This window comes from Phycodurus eques, chromosome 17 (genome assembly GCF_024500275.1).
Source record: "Phycodurus eques isolate BA_2022a chromosome 17, UOR_Pequ_1.1, whole genome shotgun sequence".
In the NCBI taxonomy this organism is placed as follows: Eukaryota; Metazoa; Chordata; class Actinopteri; order Syngnathiformes; family Syngnathidae; genus Phycodurus; species Phycodurus eques.
The window spans coordinates 11,413,942-11,433,182 of record NC_084541.1 but is presented as its reverse complement, the minus strand read 5'-3'; the positions used below and the strand labels follow the sequence as shown (position 1 = coordinate 11,433,182).

General features: G+C 42.2%; 1 protein-coding gene across 2 annotated transcripts in view; it reads left to right on the top strand.

Annotated features, from left to right (window-relative positions):
* shroom1 (shroom family member 1) overlaps window positions 1-18,388 on the top strand; it is a 38,431-nt gene extending 20,043 nt beyond the window's left edge. Inside the window, exons 1-9 of one of the 2 annotated variants that reach the window (XM_061702921.1) lie at window positions 1,984-2,300; window positions 5,253-8,092; window positions 8,172-8,358; window positions 8,508-8,560; window positions 8,753-9,373; window positions 10,250-10,789; window positions 11,282-11,369; window positions 11,890-12,162; window positions 14,783-18,388. In XM_061702921.1, the coding sequence (XP_061558905.1) occupies window positions 5,454-8,092; window positions 8,172-8,358; window positions 8,508-8,560; window positions 8,753-9,373; window positions 10,250-10,789; window positions 11,282-11,369; window positions 11,890-12,162; window positions 14,783-15,037 (4,656 nt within the window). In that variant the 5' untranslated portion in view covers window positions 1,984-2,300; window positions 5,253-5,453 and the 3' untranslated portion in view covers window positions 15,038-18,388. Of the gene's footprint in view, window positions 1-1,983; window positions 2,301-5,252; window positions 8,093-8,171; window positions 8,359-8,507; window positions 8,561-8,752; window positions 9,374-10,249; window positions 10,790-11,281; window positions 11,370-11,889; window positions 12,163-14,782 lie in introns of those variants that run through there. The other variant, XM_061702920.1, reaches the window with a different exon arrangement.
* Window positions 18,389-19,241: the final 853 nt, after the last annotated feature.

Genomic DNA, 19,241 nt, shown 5'->3' with positions numbered 1-19,241 from the left:
CATGGTTTTAAGGTCTGCTTACCTTAGAGGTGTACAATGAAGGAAAGACCCCCAAAAATCTAAAATTCTTTAACGCCCCCCTCCCCTTTTTCCATCTAAGTCATTGTTCACTCCTCTCTCACCATCAGCCTCGTGTCTCACAAATTCACCAGCTTCGTCAATCTAATCCTCATTAAGAAATGGTGTTCTTCTCCGACACATTCCCTGACCGTGCAGGATTTCTGCGGCGTACTTGTTCTCGATGCATTCCTGCGGCGCTTAGGCTAACTAATTCTTTAGGCTAACTAATTCTCCTCTCTCTTCCGCGATGCTTGGGTGAACGTGGTCATTAGATGTTTAATGTTTGGTGTTGATCCCTAATTGTAGCTCACGTGGGGAAGTATACGCGTCGGGCATTGTTTTGCATGAAGTAGGGCTTCAATCTTTGGCAACCCTCCAGACAACCGGGTAGGAAAAAGACGGGATTGGTTTTCCTCATAGAAAATAATATAAAGTGAATTGAAATGCTATTCTTTAAATAACAGTTTATCTAAAGGGTATCTAAAGCTTGCTTGTAACTCAATTTGATATATTTTCGTCATCGATTAATTGATTCGAGAACTTGTTTAACTTAAAAATGTCTAAATCCTTGGAATGTCAACAGTTTAATTATTTTTGTGTTTTGCAAACATCTGATTTTACTTTGGAAAACAATGATCAACATTTTTGCCTATCTGACGTTCCAGACAAGTAACTTAATCATAATAAATTTAGATTTGTGCATTTTCTGCACTGTCAATATGAAATAACTTATACTTTTTGAATAAAAGGATAGAAATGTTTTTTTTTAATTTTTTATTTTTTTATTAATATTGGTGCCGGCTGGTTAGCACATCTGCCTCACAGTACTGGGGATTGGGGTTCAAATCCCAGCCCCGCCTGTGTGGAGTTTGCATGTTCTCCCCGTGCCTGCGTGGGGTTTCTCCGGGCACTCTGGTTTCCTCCCACATCCCAAAAACATGCGTGGTAGGTTGATTGAAGACTCTAAATTGCCCGTATGTGTGAATGTGAGTGCAAATGGTTGTTTGTTTATGTGTGCCCTGTGATTGCCTGGCGACCGGTTCAGGGTGTACCCCGCCGCCCGCCCAAAGATAGCTGGGATAGGCTCCAGCAGCCCGCGACCCTAGTGGGGATAAGCGGTAAACAAAATGGATGGATGGATATTTAACGGTAATTAAAATAATTGTTAGTTGCAGCCCTAAACTCAAATGTATTGACCAGGTGACATCTTGTAACTTGAAAAACGTGTAAATTGGGGCACTTGTAAACCAAGTTACCACTGTATGTGCCATGGCTTAATAAAGTTCTAGTTTTACCCAAAGGGGTTTGAGGTTGGAAGTTAAGAACTGTTGACAGCCCACAAGAAGGTAAAGAGGGTCTTTGGCAAAAGGTGCTTGCACATCTATATTGTAATCTATTGCTGGTTTCCAAACTCGTTTGTTTCCTCGTGAGAAAATGTTGTTAGTTGTGATTAAGAAGCATGCCACATGATGTCAACATTTGGCGTCATCCTCCTTTCTCCACCTCCAGTATATTGTCTGTCCACATTTTCAGCCATTGAGTGTGGCTTGAAAATGACATTGTGAAAGTAGGCCAAGTATGACTTTGGTTTTGGTAATGTTAACACTAATTAAAAATAAATGGAGGGTAATGACAATAACACAGTCGCTGAATGTTGTACGGTCTTAGTCATGACTCGCTTAATGACAGGCCGTGTAAAAAAATAATATAATTAGTCTTTTGAGATTTGAGATGGGGGGTTGTGCAGGCCTCCAGAGGTCACCCGTCCACTCAGCTCCCCCTTCCCCCTTTCTCCTCCTCCCTCCTGCCTTGGCCAGTCTCCATGTGCCGGGCTCAGGACCTTGGGAATGAATGGCGCCCGGGCTGTGCTCCGTCTTTGAAGCCAGCCAGGAATGCGAGGCCTCTTTTTTTTCTCTTTCTCTTTCTCTGTGTTGTTCAGCACTAACGTGAAATATTCCCTCCGCTGCTCTCATTGTGCATCGCAGAGCCGGACGTCATCAGCCGGCCAATCGTTGGCTCCCACTAGGCAGCCACGGGTCTCGGTGGGAGGGAGTGGGGGCTGCTTTTGAAGGGAGAAGGCACTCTAAAAGTCTTCCCTCTTAATATCGTGCTCGTCTAGTTACTTGGCGCTGCCGCCACTTGGAAGAAACATTGTGAAAGAGAGAGACAGTTTTGATTTTTCTCATATGGTGGCCACATGGCAATTTTGGGATTGAGCAAGCCTAAGAATCAAATTTTGGGTAAGTTTTGTATTGTTTTACTCCACCGGTGCTCTTTTGAAGTGGAATCTTCCTTTCTCGTTGCCACTGTTGATGCAGTTCTGTGGTCATTATTCTGCACTTTTGTGTCCTGTTGTTTCTTTTTTGAGTGTGAGGGTATTTGTCTGGGCGAGTCACCCTGTTACTGCCTCACCCCCACTTCACTCCTCTTCTCTGTACATAGTGTCACTGCCTGTCCCCTCCATCACTTCCACTTGAGCGCCCCCCTGTTTGGGAGTCTCTCCCCCCCCCCCCCCCTGCACTTTCAGATTAGAAAGGCATTCATAAACACATGAAGTCCTCTTTAATACTGTAGTTTGAACACCTTTTGTGATTTGGCTTTTTGTGTGGATGCAAAATGACCACAAAGAATGATCATTTATTTATTTAGCTCAGCCAACTCTTTTTTTTTTTAGTTGTCAGTCTCGAGGCTGCCTTGACCAAAGTTAGTAGCCCAGAGTCAGTGTCTATATTTTTTCATGGATTGTCAGAGTCAAATGCATTGAAATGTGTGTCTTGGCTGGATATGACACACAAAAAAATGGCTTTTAAGTGATAAGACGTTTAAGGTGTGTTGGTAATTAATGCAAAATATGACATTTTGTATTCACATCCTTTATAATTTTCTGGAAATGCACCATTCTAAAGGATATACCTGTGTTGAAAATATAGTATGAATATTTTTTTTGTGTGGAGATTTTTGTCAAAATGTAAAAAATTATGACAGTAGCATTTCTCTTAACCTCTTCCAGTCTTTTGTAGCTGGTTTGTGTCATCCATCCATCCATCCATTTTCTGAGCCGCTTCTCCTCACTAGGGTCGCGGGCGTGCTGGAGCCTATCGCAGCTATCATCGGGCAGGAGGCGGGGTACACCCTGAACTGGTTGCCAGCCAATTGCAGGGCACATACAAACAAACAACCATTCGCACTCGCATTCACACCTACGGGCATTTTAGAGTCCCCAATTAATGCATGTTATTGGGATGTGGGAGGAAACCGGAGTGCCCGGAGAAAACCCACGCAGGCACGGGGAGAACATGCAAACTCCACACAGGCGGGACTGGGGATTGAACCCCGCTCCTCAGAACTGAGAGGCTGACCCTCTAACCAGTCAGTGAAGAATTATTCATTCATTTATTCATCTTCCATTACGCTTATCCTCACTAGGGTCGCGGGCGCGCCGGAGCCCATCCCAACTATCTTCGGGCGAGTGGTGGGGTACACCCTGAACTGGTCGCCCGCCAATCGCAGGGCACATCTAAACAAACAACCATTCGCACCCACAGTCACACCTATGGGCAATTTAGAGTCTTCAATTAACCTACCCTGCATGTTATTTTGGGATGTGGGAGGAAACCATAGTACCTGGAGAAAACCCACGCAGGCACGGGGAGAACATGCAAACTCCACCGAGGCGGGGCCGGGATTTGAAACTCTGTCCTCAGAACTGTGAGGCAGATGTGCTAACCAGTCCGGTCACCGTGCCGCCTATGAATAATTAGATTTTTTTAAACTCTATGCGGCTATGTTTTGTCAATACGTTATGTATTTTCACAAGTTTGTGTCTTTGGGAAGAGCAGAATTTTTAAACTTGTTGTAAAGCAAGGTCTTATCTAAATGTAAGAGTTTTTAAAAAAAATCTACAACAATGGCATTAGATGACATTAAAATGTCAGAGTCAAAGCAACAGGTGGTGCTATAGCCCCCTCAACCGTAGAGACATTTTAGCCGATCGGAAGAATTTTCGGAAAAAAATCGTCCACCATTGTGAAGTAGATACGATGACGACGAGAGAAGGGCATAATTATGAAGTTTTTGTTGGTTAATTGTGCCTTAAAGCAATGGAGGTGGCATGCACAACTTCAGCAACCGGCAGAGGCATTCACTCTCAACTTGTTTGCTGTCTAAAAAAGAAACATGACATTCGCTACATCAAAGTAAACCCATCCATTCTCTGAAGCGCTTCTCCTTCAAGTAAACCTCCACCATTAATAGGTCACTTGTTTTCCCCATAGTTGATCAAGAAAATGTAGTCAAATGCCTATCCCTAATCATTGGGGAAAAAAAGCATTAAAAAAAAAGTTTTTAGTGAAATAAATTGCTGTTTGCATGTTGATGCACCGCCGAAAGGCATAAAAATATGTTTTTAAAATACCTGCATGGACACCCTAGTTAGTGGCTACACATGTAAGTAGGAATTGTATTTATTTATTTGGTTCAAAGTACCAGACAAAACGTCAACAGAATAAACTGGTTCATAAACTGATGTGCACATTTCTTCTTGTTAGCATCATCACTGCAGCCCAACATCAAAAGTCCATTGTTAAAGCTGATGAACTGGTTGGCTTGTCATTGTTTAGGTGGCAGCATTGGCGTCTGAGTTAGATGACAGCCCGATGACAGGCACACGGTCATGACAGAGAAGCCAACAATCACACAACAGTTAAGACTCCGGCATGAAGGTGGTCATTAACTTGCAGGGTTATGTTTCTCGACCAAGATTTTTAAGGTTTTATCATGGTAAAATACATGTTTACTTGACCTACTATATGTGATTTAGTGTCGTTCTTGTGCGATTCCAAAGAAAAATACAGGCGAGTATTACAGGGCAACACTACCTTATAACAAGGTATTAGGTGTCACATGAACCTTCTTCTTGTGCGCTGTGGTTACACAGAATTCCTGAAATATTTTCACGTGTGAACCGCAACGTGCTCAGCTGACCTCGAGTCCTAATTAGAGGCCCGGTTGATGCAAGGTAGCAGGGAGACCGCCTTAAACAAGTGATTAACTTTGCTGACCTTCAAAACCGATTTCAAATATGATGAAGACTCATGGGCTTCACACATAATGCACTTGTTTTTTATCCATAGTATGTGTGCCAAATACATTTCAGGCTAACAGCTGGTCTGTGTTTTTGTTTTCTCCTGCAGGACGTCTGAGCAGTCAATTCTCAGAGGATTTGAATAAACAAGAAGGAGGTTGAAAAATGACCTAATTAGCAACCTGTGCTCTGCACAACCTGGGGCAAATGTGTTCATGGCACTCTCCCCAGTCGCAAGGCAGATGCATGCATCACTGCACTTACAATTAAAGTTCCCCTCATTCCTCCTTGACATCAGCCCAGTTATTCCATGGATTCCTACAGCTTCCACTTTGAGAGAATGAGCAACGTGGACCTGCATCCTCTGAGCCTGCCCATCACCCGGCTCTCCCCAGCCAAGTCCAACAGCAGCATTGTAGAACAACTTGCCCACCACCAGCACGGCAAAGGAGACTCTGCCTATAGCTCCTTCTCTGGGGGGTCCACTGCACCAGACTACCTGCCATCACTTCACTTCCCGGAGGACCTGCAGTCCAACTCTTTCAGCCACTATGCTGACCTTAAATATATAAAGTCCATTCATCATCCCTCCCAGGTTCTGCATTCTAACGCAAAGACCATGGACCAGTTGTATCGTTCTATGGAGGTGATCTCACAGAACTATCGCAACAGTACCTATAACCACAATGGCAATGGCAGTTTCCATACCAATGACAAAGCAATATCAAAGGTGCATTTTAGGGCTCCATCCCAAGGTGATTACCCTCCCATTGGTCCTCCTCCAGTCCCAGCACGACAGGATAGTTTCACAGCTACTAAAAACCTAGAAAACAGCAAGAGTCAACACAATACTGAACCTCAAAAGCCCAGACCCCATTATCATCACCATCCACACCCCCACGGAGTGATTGTCCACCAAATGGGGACAGCTAAGCCAGGGTCAAGCACCTCTGTCATCAGTCCAGAACTAGTGTACTCAGATCGGAGGGCAGTGCCAGGAGCGGAGGTCCAGCAGCTGCCAAGCTACCGCTCTCATGCTCCCTCTTATGAACAAGACAGGATGTCCATGAACCCGCCCAATCTTTTCATCATGGACAACAAAGCTTCCTCTGAGCAGCAGAAGTCTGTAAACTTTCTGAGACGATCACCTCCCAAAGGTATAAGCCAGTCTGAGCACCTGAAACCCAGACATCCATCAAGCGGGGGTGGGTGTAATGGTGAGGATCATGGTAATCCCGGTGATGTCAGTAATGAGTTTGAGAATCCACGCAAAAGGGCGCATTCCGCTTATGATTGGATTGAGTCAGACCCAGCCCCTGTTTCTAGTCCTTGGAATGCAGGTCAGACAGCCTTTATCAACAGCAGCATCCAGCATAAGGGTCAGTTCTACTTTGTCACAGGAGTGTGTAAGCACTCTGAAGCCAGAATGAGAACGTACTCTGCATCTGTGAGTGGGTCTGAAGCTGTGAGTGATTGCTCCACTGTATTGGAAAGACCTCGACCAAAAGAGAGGGAAAGATGTCACAGCACAATGGAAAATTTATTTATACCCATTAAAGAGGTCCTGGATGAGAAAGGCAGCCAGAGCAAGGACCTCATACCAAGAAGTTCAGATCAGGAGAATCACAAACCCGCCCCCTTTTCAACACGGTCTTCAAAGAGTTGGGATTCCTTTGAAGAAATTGACACAGAGACTCAAGAGATTGGGCGCCACACCACCACCAATCCTATATTTTACTGTGGGCCTGAGAAAAACTCCCCACATTCAACTTTACAAACAAAGGAAATCCCCTCACTGGCCATCAGTGAACCATCCAACCAGCCAAAGCAAGAGGAGCAGGCAAAGAGGGGGAAAAGACAGCCACTGACAGATGTAGGCAGTGATAGAATAAACAAAGAGACCACCCCGCTTCTCTACCATCTCACTGAAGCTAACAGGACAACAATGCAGTCACAAAAGGATGCTGAATTTAGTATGAATGATAAAGATGCTCCCCCAAAGAAAGCATGTGTAAGAGATGTGTCTATAAAGAACGGGAAACCTATGCAAGGGGATGCGACCAAGAATGAAACGGGGGGAGTCAACTCTGGTGCCTGCAACACCCTGGATGACTCTTATAAAAAATACTACAAGGAGAAGCTGAAGGATGCCCAGTCTAAAGTCCTGAAGGAGACGTCATTTAAAAGAAGGGATCTGCAACTGGCATCAACCCATTGCCCCAGGCCAAAACCTGAGCAGAGATCTCCCATGATTCACTCTTTCTCCTCATCACAAGATTCTGAGACTTCCACAGACACCCTCACCCCATCAGTGGCCTCTGATGAGACAGAAAGAGGGACCATAGTGGAAGAGGTGAGGCAGAGTCCTAAACAGAACACAGAGACGGTAAGAGAAAATAGGATGTCTGCAAATGTGGCCCAGCCCCAGGTGGCGACACGAATCGGGGGCCGAAAGCGATTGACTCCAGAGCAGAAAAAGATGTGCTACTCTGAACCGGAGAAGCTCAACCGGCTTGGTGGTGGCCCCAGCCACTCGGCTTGTCGCTCCTTTAGCAACGAAAGTGACGTGCTGCTTGCAGTGGACAGTGAGTGGCAGGATCACGTGCACCCAGGAGAGCAAGGACTGGTGGCAGCACGTAGGAAGTTGTTTGAGACTCGGTGTCGCGCCCTCTCTGCCTCTAGCGCTTCAAGGACAAATCTGAAGCACCTGCAACATAAGGCACTAGTGGCTTACATGGAGCGCAAGACAGGCCAGAAAGTGGCGGAACCCCAGCTACCGGGTCCTCAGCAACCAATACCCCCCAGACAGAGGCACTCTCTGGGAGAGAAACCATTTGACTGGGGTCCCAGGCCTTTATCAGCAAGTACTGAGAGCAGTCACCCCAGAAAGAAACTTAACAGACCCCAATCTGCAGGACGCATCCTTGATTCCTCCACAAGCTCCATCAGGTAATATTACAGACAGAGTTGATTGCAGTTTAGTTCTCTTTTTCCATCTTACATGATCATTTCATGTTTTACAACATAGGTATGCCCAGTTTTTCTCAGCACAACCATCTACAGGCCAACCCCCAGGGCAATCAAACCAACACAGATGGAAGGAAAGACAGTATCTATCCCATGGCAAGTATGCCTCTGTGGAGAGTCTCTTGGACCAACCAGAAGCCCCTACAATTTTCAGGAACAGATCCACATCCACACCACATGCATTTCAGGTAGGTCAGATCATTTTTTATTTTCTTTTTTTCTTTTTTTTTAATGAAATGTAGATGTATGCCATAAAGATTCAATGTGAAATTACAGTATTATGTTTGGAATAAAATAAATGCACTCAAAGTTGTGTTTTTTCCTCCATGGTCTACAGGCCCAGGACTATAAAAATGATCCAGAGACAGTTAATTCTACCGAAGCCTGCAGGTATGTACCAGCGCTCCAGTAAAATTGGGAAAGTTCTACTGTTTATAGGACTAAAGAGTATTATATGTAGATTGTGGCAAATCAACATTCCTTTCAAATTAATGATTCTGGGATAAAAAAAACTCAGTGACTACTGCTGTTCCCATTATCTCAATGAGTTGCACATCTTTTACTACTGAATGTCATTTCTAGTGTCCACAAGAGTATGGGCTCTGCACTGAGCTCAACGCCTGAGGCCCAACAGCAAATCCGTGTGATAGCACAGAGGGGGAAGTCCATGGAAGAACTCGAGGCATTCAAGTTAACAAGGATGTCAGCTATGAGTAAGAGTTCTGAGCAACTGGATCAAGCGTGCCGAGACATCAGGAACGTTTCATTCCTCGCTGAGGTCAGGGAAGCTCAGGGGAAGGAATTGGGGAGGAAGAATTATGGGTTGAATCCAGCGGAGAAAACAGACATTTCTGACCTGAAGGCACAGACACAAATCGATACACAGAAAAAGTCCAGCTTGAAGCATAACTCCGACCCAGCGCTGGTAGATGGGGAGGATGTTGGACTTAACCCCACAACAGGAAGAAGAACCTTAAGTGGATCCCACTCCCCGACTTCTTGCTCGTCCTCAAGGGGCAAAAGACAATCTTCTGGATCTCGCAGTCCTCCCACAGATAAGTTCCTGTCTAGCAAACCTCCCATTGAGGCACCTTCCTACATGCATTCCTGTGGAGACCCAGAGACCATTGAGAAGGAGGTCCTGTCTACTTTGTCCTCCACCACACAGATAAAACAACCTTCTGAAAACAGACCAAGCTCCAGGTAAGATTTTACTTTTTCTACACCTTCCGAAACTAACCCCCCACTCTAACACATGGTAAACATAGTTATCATGTAGTCTAGTAATTGATGTACTGTGAGGTACTCACAGCCCTTCTTGTGTGGAGTTTGCATGTTCTGTCCTGTGCTTGTCTGTGTTTTCTCCGGTTACTGCGGCTTCTCCCGAAATTCCAAAAGCATGTATTTTGGATTCATTGAAGACTAAATTGTCAACGAGTGGGAGTCGCTTTATAGTATAGAGATGATTTTTGTTGCAGGCCACATTGTAGTTATGGTTTCCCTCGGAGGGCAGCTATGACTGTCAACCCATATAAATGTATGATTGCCTAATATTTTTACATATACACAAAAAAAAATACGTATAACTAGTTTGGAAATCGCCAACACGGTGAATGATTGGTTTGCACATCTGCCTCAAAGTTCTGGGGACCGGGGTTCAAATCCCGGCCCCGCCTGTGTGGAGTTTGCATGTTCTCCCCGTGCCTGGCTGGGTTTTCTCCGGGCACTCCGGTTTCCTCCCACATCCCAAAAACATGCGTGGTAAGTTGATTGAAGACTCTAAATTGCCCTTAGGTGTGAATGTGAGTGCAATCAGATTTCTGAGTCTCTATAATTTACTTAAATACCCGAGTTAAATTAGTATCTTTTTTTACCAGTTTTTTTTTTTTTTTTTTTTTTTTTTTTTTTTTTTTAAACACAAGTATTTATAATTCTGCTTAATTACAGGGTACCTTTACCACCTCTGACCTTTACTTTTTCTGACTGTGTAGCTTGCAATTTAGACCAGTTACGCAATGGTATGTTTTAGGTCTTTTATACATGTATTTAGGTGATATTCATCATATCTCTTCCTTCCAGGGGTATCCGAAGTTCTTCTGAACAGTCAGTGGTTGAAGCAGGCAAAGATGCCCATAAAGTGTCATTGAGCTGCGGTGTGACCACAGATCTGTCCTTGTGGATCCTCCCTTCAGAGGAGGAACAGCCCAAAGAGGACGTACAGACGCCAGACTCTGTTTTCGACGAACCTGCCATTTTGCACCTTCCTTGTCAGACGAGCGAAACCTCGGTGTCTGCCTGCGTATCGGTTTATGATCAGCAGGTTGCAAATGAGAAAAATTCCAAGACAGAAGATAAGGAGTCCAGAGAGAATGAGGAGCTCGAGGAGAAGCATACACCAGAGGGAGAAACGGAGAACTTGGAGAGTCCTACCAAGAGACCGCAATGGGAGGAGCTGGTTGAGGCCGTGGTGAAGGCAGACCAGTCGCTGGCCCCCGCTCTCTATCCTCTAGCCAATCGTAAGACAGCGCTTATGCTGATGGAGCAACTGCTGTCTGAGGACACGCTGCTGATGGAGGAGCACTATAAGAAGAAACAGGAGCAAAAGGGAGCTGAAGAAAGGTCAATAAGAAAAATTTGCAAATCATAGATGCCACCCTAAAAACGCAATATACGTGTTGGTGTAACGTTATTAACGAGGAGACGTTTATAGTCACATACTTCTTCTGTCTTTATTGAGGCTGTTTTGGCGTTATGTAATGTTGTGGCCGGTGAGTCTATACTCTCTATACAGGTCTGTTAATGGAGAGAATAATTGCCTTCAAAAGGCCATCTAATAAGAATTTCCAGTACTGTATAGTGTTTCTGTATGAAACACAATAGTGGTTGGTCGTGCCCAAAGGTGCCATGTTACTTTGTGTTGCATCACATGCTCCGACACACCTGCATATCTGCTTACTGCTGTACCTGCACTCAGGTTTCTGCAAACACAAGCACACACACACAGACATGGAGAGAGAGCGGGTATAAGCAGAAATTTAACTTTTATAGATAAGAGTGAGGAATGCATGTTGTGTTCTGATAAGTCAGTCTGACCTCTTCATTCTTTTACAGTTGCGAGACCGAGCCACCTCTGTCAACCGATGGCCTTAAAGCTGCAAACAGAGAAGTCCGTAGTACTGTTGACCTCACTGACAAGAAGGTAATTATGAAGTCAAAGCAATGTTTAGTCCTAGTTTGGCCATGTACAGTATCCCTGTCCCACTGACTATCAGTCACAAATCTAACACAGCTCCTGTTAGATTTGTGATTGATTGAGCGAGTGTTTGTAGGCAGAACTTGTGGCTACGCATAACAGTACCGGAGAAGTTTGGTTGCGCAGTCAACAAGTTTGATGTTTTTTGGGGCGTGGTTACGGCTGACAACTGTTCATTGTCTTAAAGAGACTCTACAATACATTACAATACAATACATATCACATATACAAACTGGAGACAATATTTTGCCACAAAAAAAAAAAAAAAAAAATGCTAACTTTTATTTGCCACATTGTAGAAAATCGCCAATAAGCTAGTTTTTCTGTGAATAACAGAGGCTGGGTTCCAAAAGAATATGCAAAATGGTGAATTTGTGAATTCCTAACACATCTTGTTTAAACAAACCCCTTTCTAAATGACTAGCAAGATGCGTATTGTCCATTCTCTTTCCACTTCAACTCGCAGAGCGTGCTGGTGTGCTACATCGAGGAGCGTCTGCGTTCACTGGAGGAGACGCGGGGCGTCCTCCAAGCGGAGATCCAGGAGAACGTAGCCCACGGTGAGGCTCTGGAGGCTTTGGTCCACGAGCGATGTCTGCCCCTGGAGTTGGAGAGGTACAACCTGTTCATTGGGGACCTGGAGAGGGTGGTAAACCTGCTTCTGTGCCTCTCCGCCCGGCTGGCCAGAGTCCAGAATGCCCTGAGCACGGTGGACCAGGACACGGACGTCGAGGAGAAGGTGAGGATGTTTACCTACTGTGTGTGGCATGAGTATATCATGATGATCATGATAATTGAAATGGTATAACCTTATAGAAATCTTTATTCCATACAGTACATAACAGTATATAAATAATATTTTTGTAAAATCTACCAATAATTTAGTCCAATAATCTAAAAATTTAAATATTTACACAATCATGTCGTAAAGGTATACAGTAGCATAATAGACAGCTGTCTTTTTATGAGCCCAGTTTTTGTGTGTTAACTACTCGTATAATTTCCTATTGATACTGTGAACAAACTTGAGGCCTGACTCTTCAGATCTTTCTAATGAGCTAAATATGCATTTGTTCTTCCCCAACAGCCAAGGTTGGACAAAAAAAAAACTTTCAGGGACAATTCTGCAGAATGGAAAAAATGTGATTTAAAAAAAAATGTTGTATTATATGTTTGTAGGTTCAAATCTTTTGTGGAATTTTCTAAAAGTTCATCTGAAGTTTTTCTTGTTTTTAGAATTGCAGGGCAAGTCAGATCTAATGCCCACTCTTGACGTAAACGGTCAGAATTAAAGTTCCTGTGTTCAGCTGATTGAAACGTCAGCATGAAAGTGAGAATTTGCGTCTCTGCTCCCATGCCCTCAGCCATGACGCTCTCTCTTTCTCTCTCTGTCATGTTGACTTTGGAAAAGCAAACATGTATGCGAGGTGAAGGGCAGCTCTAATTTCTCATCATGTGGAATGCAACAAATGCGAGGTTCATGCATCACAGTCTTATCTTCTGTAGTTAAACCTAACGGTTTATAGGGTAAGATCATTACTCCCAAATGGGCTTTGTGGATGTAATCGTGACACCAGGTTACATCTGACTTCATCAGGTGTGTTCCAGGCTTCATTTCCATGCGCGTGAATGCATTAAATGCGTGGATAGTGTTCTGAACGTGCTGACCACCCCGCGGGCTCGTCGTTTTTCGCCGTTATCAACATTCCGGCTGTTTACACTCGCTCACCGAAACTCCTGTGAGCTCACCGGTTTCGATGACATTCGCACCAACCCTGCCCTCTGTTGACACAAGGCAACACTGCACCTCCCTATCCCTGACTGCAGAGTCAATTGCATCACACGATAATGATTATTTTTGTACGTGTGTGTATAACATTCTCAATTACAGTAGAATAAAAAAAAATCCTAATCATGGACCTTGATAGGAGCCACTTCCTGCATACAGGAGTGTGCTAAAGGGAACGTAACATTACTCTGATGTATAGAAACATATTTACCATAAAAAGTAACGTAAAGTGCATTATATATTTCAAGCTTCAAACGGACAATGTTTTAAGTAACATTTTTAACTTTCATTCGAGTGTGAAAATAAGTCAACAACTAAATACAATTATTCCAAAGTAAAGTTATGCACCGATTTGCAGACAGCAGGCAGCACGTCATTTTCAGAATGATACTGTTACCTAGTGGTGTTTTTGTAGGTATAACAGCAGTAGGTATAACAGCAGTAGGTATAACAGCAATAAGAGTAGAGTGCAGGGGTGGGCAAAGTGTGGCCCGGGGGCACTCTTCATTCTTTAATTTGGCCTATCGAGCACTTACATTATCAAGTCTCGTAATATTTGTTGCATTATTTTAGCTGTACCCAAAATTGTTTAATTTAAATGTATGTATTCATTTTATTATGTTATTAAATAATTGGTTAATTGTTTTATAATAAATAAGATTAGTAAGAGACATTTATGTTTTACTGCACATTGAAATGTTTTTCGTTATAACTAAAATAAATGAAAAAAAAAAAAGATTTTTACCTTTAAGTATTTATAAGCCTCATGTGTGTTGTGTTGAATAATTTAACTACTGAATACAGTTGTTTACGTAACAAGGGTTAATGATTGTGTACCTGCTAAGATGCATGGTGTTGGTGCTTTATGATCCTTTCCATTTTAAGTGTATTGCTGCCATCTTTTGGCATCTACAGTATATGCAATGGGTAATACAAACCCCTTTTGGGTTTTGGGAGAGGCATCAATTATTTGAGCATTTTTGCTATTAGCAGGAGAGCTCGGGCCCTATTCTATTGGGGTTTCACTGATGTTGCAGCAAGTCTGAGTTCTGACTCTATGGTTATGTTCACACTGTTCTGTCTTTGTCATCAACAAAATAAAACATGAAAATCCAAAGAATAAGCAAAACACTTCCTTTAGATCAGAGGTGGGCAAAGTTTTGTGCTCGAGTTAAAATGCCGACAAAAATTATTTATTTAACCATTAAAAATATAATATTGGGACCAATCCTTGTGACTAATTTTGTTTCTTTTTATCATGTATTATTATAGTTAATTTAGTTATTATTAATCAACCAATTATTGTATTTAAAAAAACAGAACAATTTAATGGATATATTTTTTTATTTTTTGTGCATCTGTAAAAATATTTTACTGATATTATTCAATGAAATGTATGTATTTAAAACATGAATGAACACATTGTAACTAATCAATTTTGGTTAAAAAAAAAGAAAAAACAGTTACTCTTATGTACATGCTTGGTAGGCCAGATAAAGGAATGAAATGTAGAAATGTAGAATTGTAGCATCAGCTGCTAACATAATCTCTGTATGGTTGTGTGTACTAGCAATCTCTGGACAGCCGTCACCGTCTGCTGTGCAAGCAGCGGGAGGACGCCAAAGACCTAAAGGACAACCTGGACCGACGGGAGAGCCTGGTGTCCACCTTCCTGTCCCGCCAGCTGAGTGCTGAGCAGGTGCGCGACTACCGGCGCTTCGTGCAGACCAAGGCCTCGCTGCTCATCCGTCACAAGGACCTGGAGGAGAAGACGAGGCTCGGCGAGGAGCAGCTAGAGGCCCTCACCAAAAGCCTCCGTGTCTGAGGGGAGCCATTTTCTTCAGTAGCGCTCACTGGTCTAAACCGGTTCGGACGAGCCGCTAATCGCCCCCGCTTCCTGACACTTCTCAACCCCACTGTGCCTTGACTTCAGCGTCGCTCCGGCTGACTGGAGTTCATCTGCAGTTCTCCTCTTCGTCTACAGGGGGAGCCCCCTAGTCTTGTTCACACAGAAAACCTGTTAACAGAAGCTATTCATCAGACTCTCATTTCTCTCAGCCGTCAGCCTTCATCCCACAGACATGCTCGCAATCCCCTTCCTCCTTCCACTGGCCCCGCCTCCTACTCACTCAGCCAATCACAATTCACAGACACCTTCATGGCCTCACAGACAGTATTTAGAAAACGCTTTGATTTATAAAACAATGCATGTTTTGTGCGAATTCAGATGTCGCAAAACAATTTAACTTTAACTGAAACAGTAATACATTTAATCTTTATAAGTTCCGCCACAAGAAATTGTCTTTAAAACAATCCATCTTACGCAACTGCTGGTTTGCACCAGTCTGTGGTAGGTATAGTAGCCACAAATTGTACTCAAGTAAGAGTACTGTTACTTTAGAATAATATGACTTAAATCAATTTAAAAAGTAGTCCTCAAAGTAATTACTTAAGAGTAAGTATTCAGATTTTTAAAAAAAAACTACTCAAGTTTTGAGTAACTGATGAGTAATTTCTGCTTGTCTTTAAAATAACTATGTCTACCCTCATGAACATCGTTATAGGGTCACCAAGCAGTTCATGTGTCTGTCTGGCTCCGTTTGATTGGTCAAATGGAGTCAAACGTCACTAGTAGTTCTATTGGATTGGTCAAACAGAGTTATGTGACATTGCACAAGGCGGAGGTCTTTCTGACATAGCAAAACATTTACATCACGCAAGCAATAGTAGATTGATAAAAATAAAAGTAGTGAGCGGAATGTAGCTTCATGTAACAAAGTAAAAGGACCAGTTCTTTTTTCTTTTTGTAAAATAATCTAGTAAAAGTAAAATATTTGTTGCATTAAAACTACTCTGACAAGTACAATTATTCCGAAATATTACTAAGGTAAATGTAATGGAGTAAATGTAGCACGTTACTACCCACCTCTGGCTCCACTTCACTACTGCAAAGAATACTCTCCTCCAATAATTTTTATTAATAGCGAGTAGCTGTGTTACATGAATTGGTGTTAAGAATTTTACAAGTTCTGACTGTGAGGCACTGAAGGTATCTGAATTTGATTGGATGAACAAGTCGGGGGGTGGGGCTTCGAGGACGACAGGGAGAGTGGGCAATTTTGTGTTCGGAGGCACAGCGAGTTGACAACTGAAAAAAAATATCAACGACATAATCGAAGTCAACTCGACGATCATCACCTTAGCATCAACGACAAAAAAAAAAAATCTGAAGTCGTTGAATCCCTACAGGGCCGCAGAAATACGCCACCCTGCCTTTGTCAGGGCTCTGATAGTACCAGAATGTCGCCAGGTCATCTTCGCCCACCCGTTCGTAGGGAAAGGTGGAAAAATCCCCGGCTATAGTGTAAAATGAGGCTATTGTTATCTCAGCTTTAAGCAGCATAGGAGAGTCACCTGTAGATCAAGGCACTAAAAAAACCAAAAGAAAAGGTGCACGTCAACAACAAAAAAAGCACTTTGTAAACAATACGTACGTAAATGCACATTTCTCCATTTGAAAATCAAACAGCCTTACTCCATCCTACTATGACACATTTCTCTTCTTTGTCCACTATTGTGAACAAGATCACTGTCATGTTGTTTGAATTTTAGTTTTAAAGGTACGTTAAGGACTTTGTGCAAATGCTGTTGTAGCAAAAAAGAAGAAAAAAGATGATTTCAAACTGCATGCAGCGCTCTTAAAAATGCATCGTCACAGTGGAACCTTTGAAGTTGAATGCTATCTCTTCTGTTATGCGAGTTGACTTCCAAGCTGTTCCACAAAACACATTATTACACATTATTATTATATTTTTTTATGGGAAGGCATGTCAAATGAAATTGATGGTATCCTAACATTTTTATGAAGTGTAAGGCAATGTTTTGATTAACCTTAACAACCATAAACAAGAACGACTGTACAATAAAACTAAAACTCAAGCTCCTGTATCTAGACAGGAATCAGTTTTTGTTGACCAGCATTTTAGCCATTTTGCATTCAGCTATGTGTTATTTACATTAGCACTCACTTGGAGAAATCAGTCTGTATAAACTCTATGTGAGTACGATTTTAATAATTGAATTGTGCAACGTTGTGCCGAGCAGTCAGACGCTCACTGTGTCGCAATAAGTTGCACTTCCTGTTTTACGGTTATCTTCACACCATAATTACCAATTATGGTGTGAAGATAACCGATAACCTTTTATGACGTCACACACGATTAGGGTTGGAACTTGCATAGTTGAGACAATTTTGGTTGAATTCCAAATTGTACTTCGGGGATTCCACTCTAATGAGTGTTCAACTTCAGGGGTTCCATTCTAACGATTGTTCAAATTCTGGGGTTCAACTTCGAGCCTTCCACTCTAATGAATGTTAAACTTTGGGGGTTCTTTTCAAATGAGTGGTCAACTTCAGGGGTTCCACTCAAATGTTCAACTTCAGGGTTCCACTCTCATGAATATTCAGTTTCTGGGATTCCACTGAAATGAATGAGATTTTGTCACCTCCCCTGTCCATTGAATTCTTGATACTTGAACTGGAGATCTTGACAAACCTAGTTACTCACAGAATTCCGTCATTATAATTTTTGAAATCATGTTTTAACATTCACGAAAGTCTGAGCCGACACGTCCGATTTGTACTTAAGTGATGTTTGTTCAACATCAGGAACATGTGCAGTGTGTGTTTGTGTGAATGTAGTGTGCGCGTAAACGTTTTTGCTGTGGTAGGTTTTCAACAATATTCATGTTTGTCATGAATGAATCTGAACTCTGATCATCCCTCAGGAAATGACCTGAAAGGAAAACGCACTCATCCAATGTGTGCTGTGGACTATTTTGTATCATATATTTATGTTTTATGGTTTTTGTTGAAGCCGCAAAGTGGATTCCGCATCCCCTCCATCTTGTTTCCCAGTGGGAAGTTTTGCAAAACAAATCTTGTTTGTTTTGGCCCACTAACACTTTTCTTTTTCACTGTTACTTAGTTGTGACGTGGTCTTTCTTAACGGGGCAGAGACGTTTCACTTATTTTAATGACATCACAAATGCTTCCAACACCCCCCCCCCCCCCCCCCCCCCCCCCCCGCTGCTGAGTCACACGTGCCTGTTTGGAGTTGTAAATTCCACTTTGTTTGTCTTACTGTCAATAAATTAAGAACCTTCCCCCATTAAATGACACATTGTCACGTGATAATTTATAGTTACTTTCATTTATTTATTTTTTCTGATGCTGAAAAAGTATGACTAAAAATGGAAGCTTCGAAGGATTGTTGCGGCCTCTGCTGGAACTTGAACGTACTGACAATATAAACCTGCAAGCAAATAATAGGACACCAAATTGATATTTTATCTGATGTATGTATGTATGTGTATATATATATATGTATATGTGTATATATATATATATATATATATATATATATATAATATGAAGTATTATATGAAGTATTATTATAATATGAATATAATTTCATAATAAATACATATTAAATACATTTGTATAATCAGTCAAACATTTTTATTTTATATTACATTCATGGTAATTGATATTGCTTTGCATTAGATTATTTTTTATCAACATTATGAGATTGGTTGTACAAATAACAATTGTAATGTAATTTTGCTATAATCATTTTAAGTTTACATCATAAATTGGATAAAATATGAATGAATTCAACAATGTTTATTGTATAATTCTTCCTGTGTTCTCCCTGTTATGAGATTGCGAGAGTGTACCTAATGAAGACCAGTGAAGGCAGCACTCACGAAGCCTCAACAAGTGACATCTTTGTCTCACTAATTGCACACTAATTCGGTTGGGTGACGTCAAACAAACAAAAAGAGAAAAGACAAAGAAGAGCAGGATGGCCTGATCAGAGGACCCTGACTTCTTCAAAAATGACATGTACTGTATTGCAATATTATTGACATTTACTGACAACTCCTTTCAAAATTGCTGGCCCTATGAAAATGGACAGTATGCACAACCCATTTTGGGCCCCAAATCCAAGTTCTGAAAATCCTCC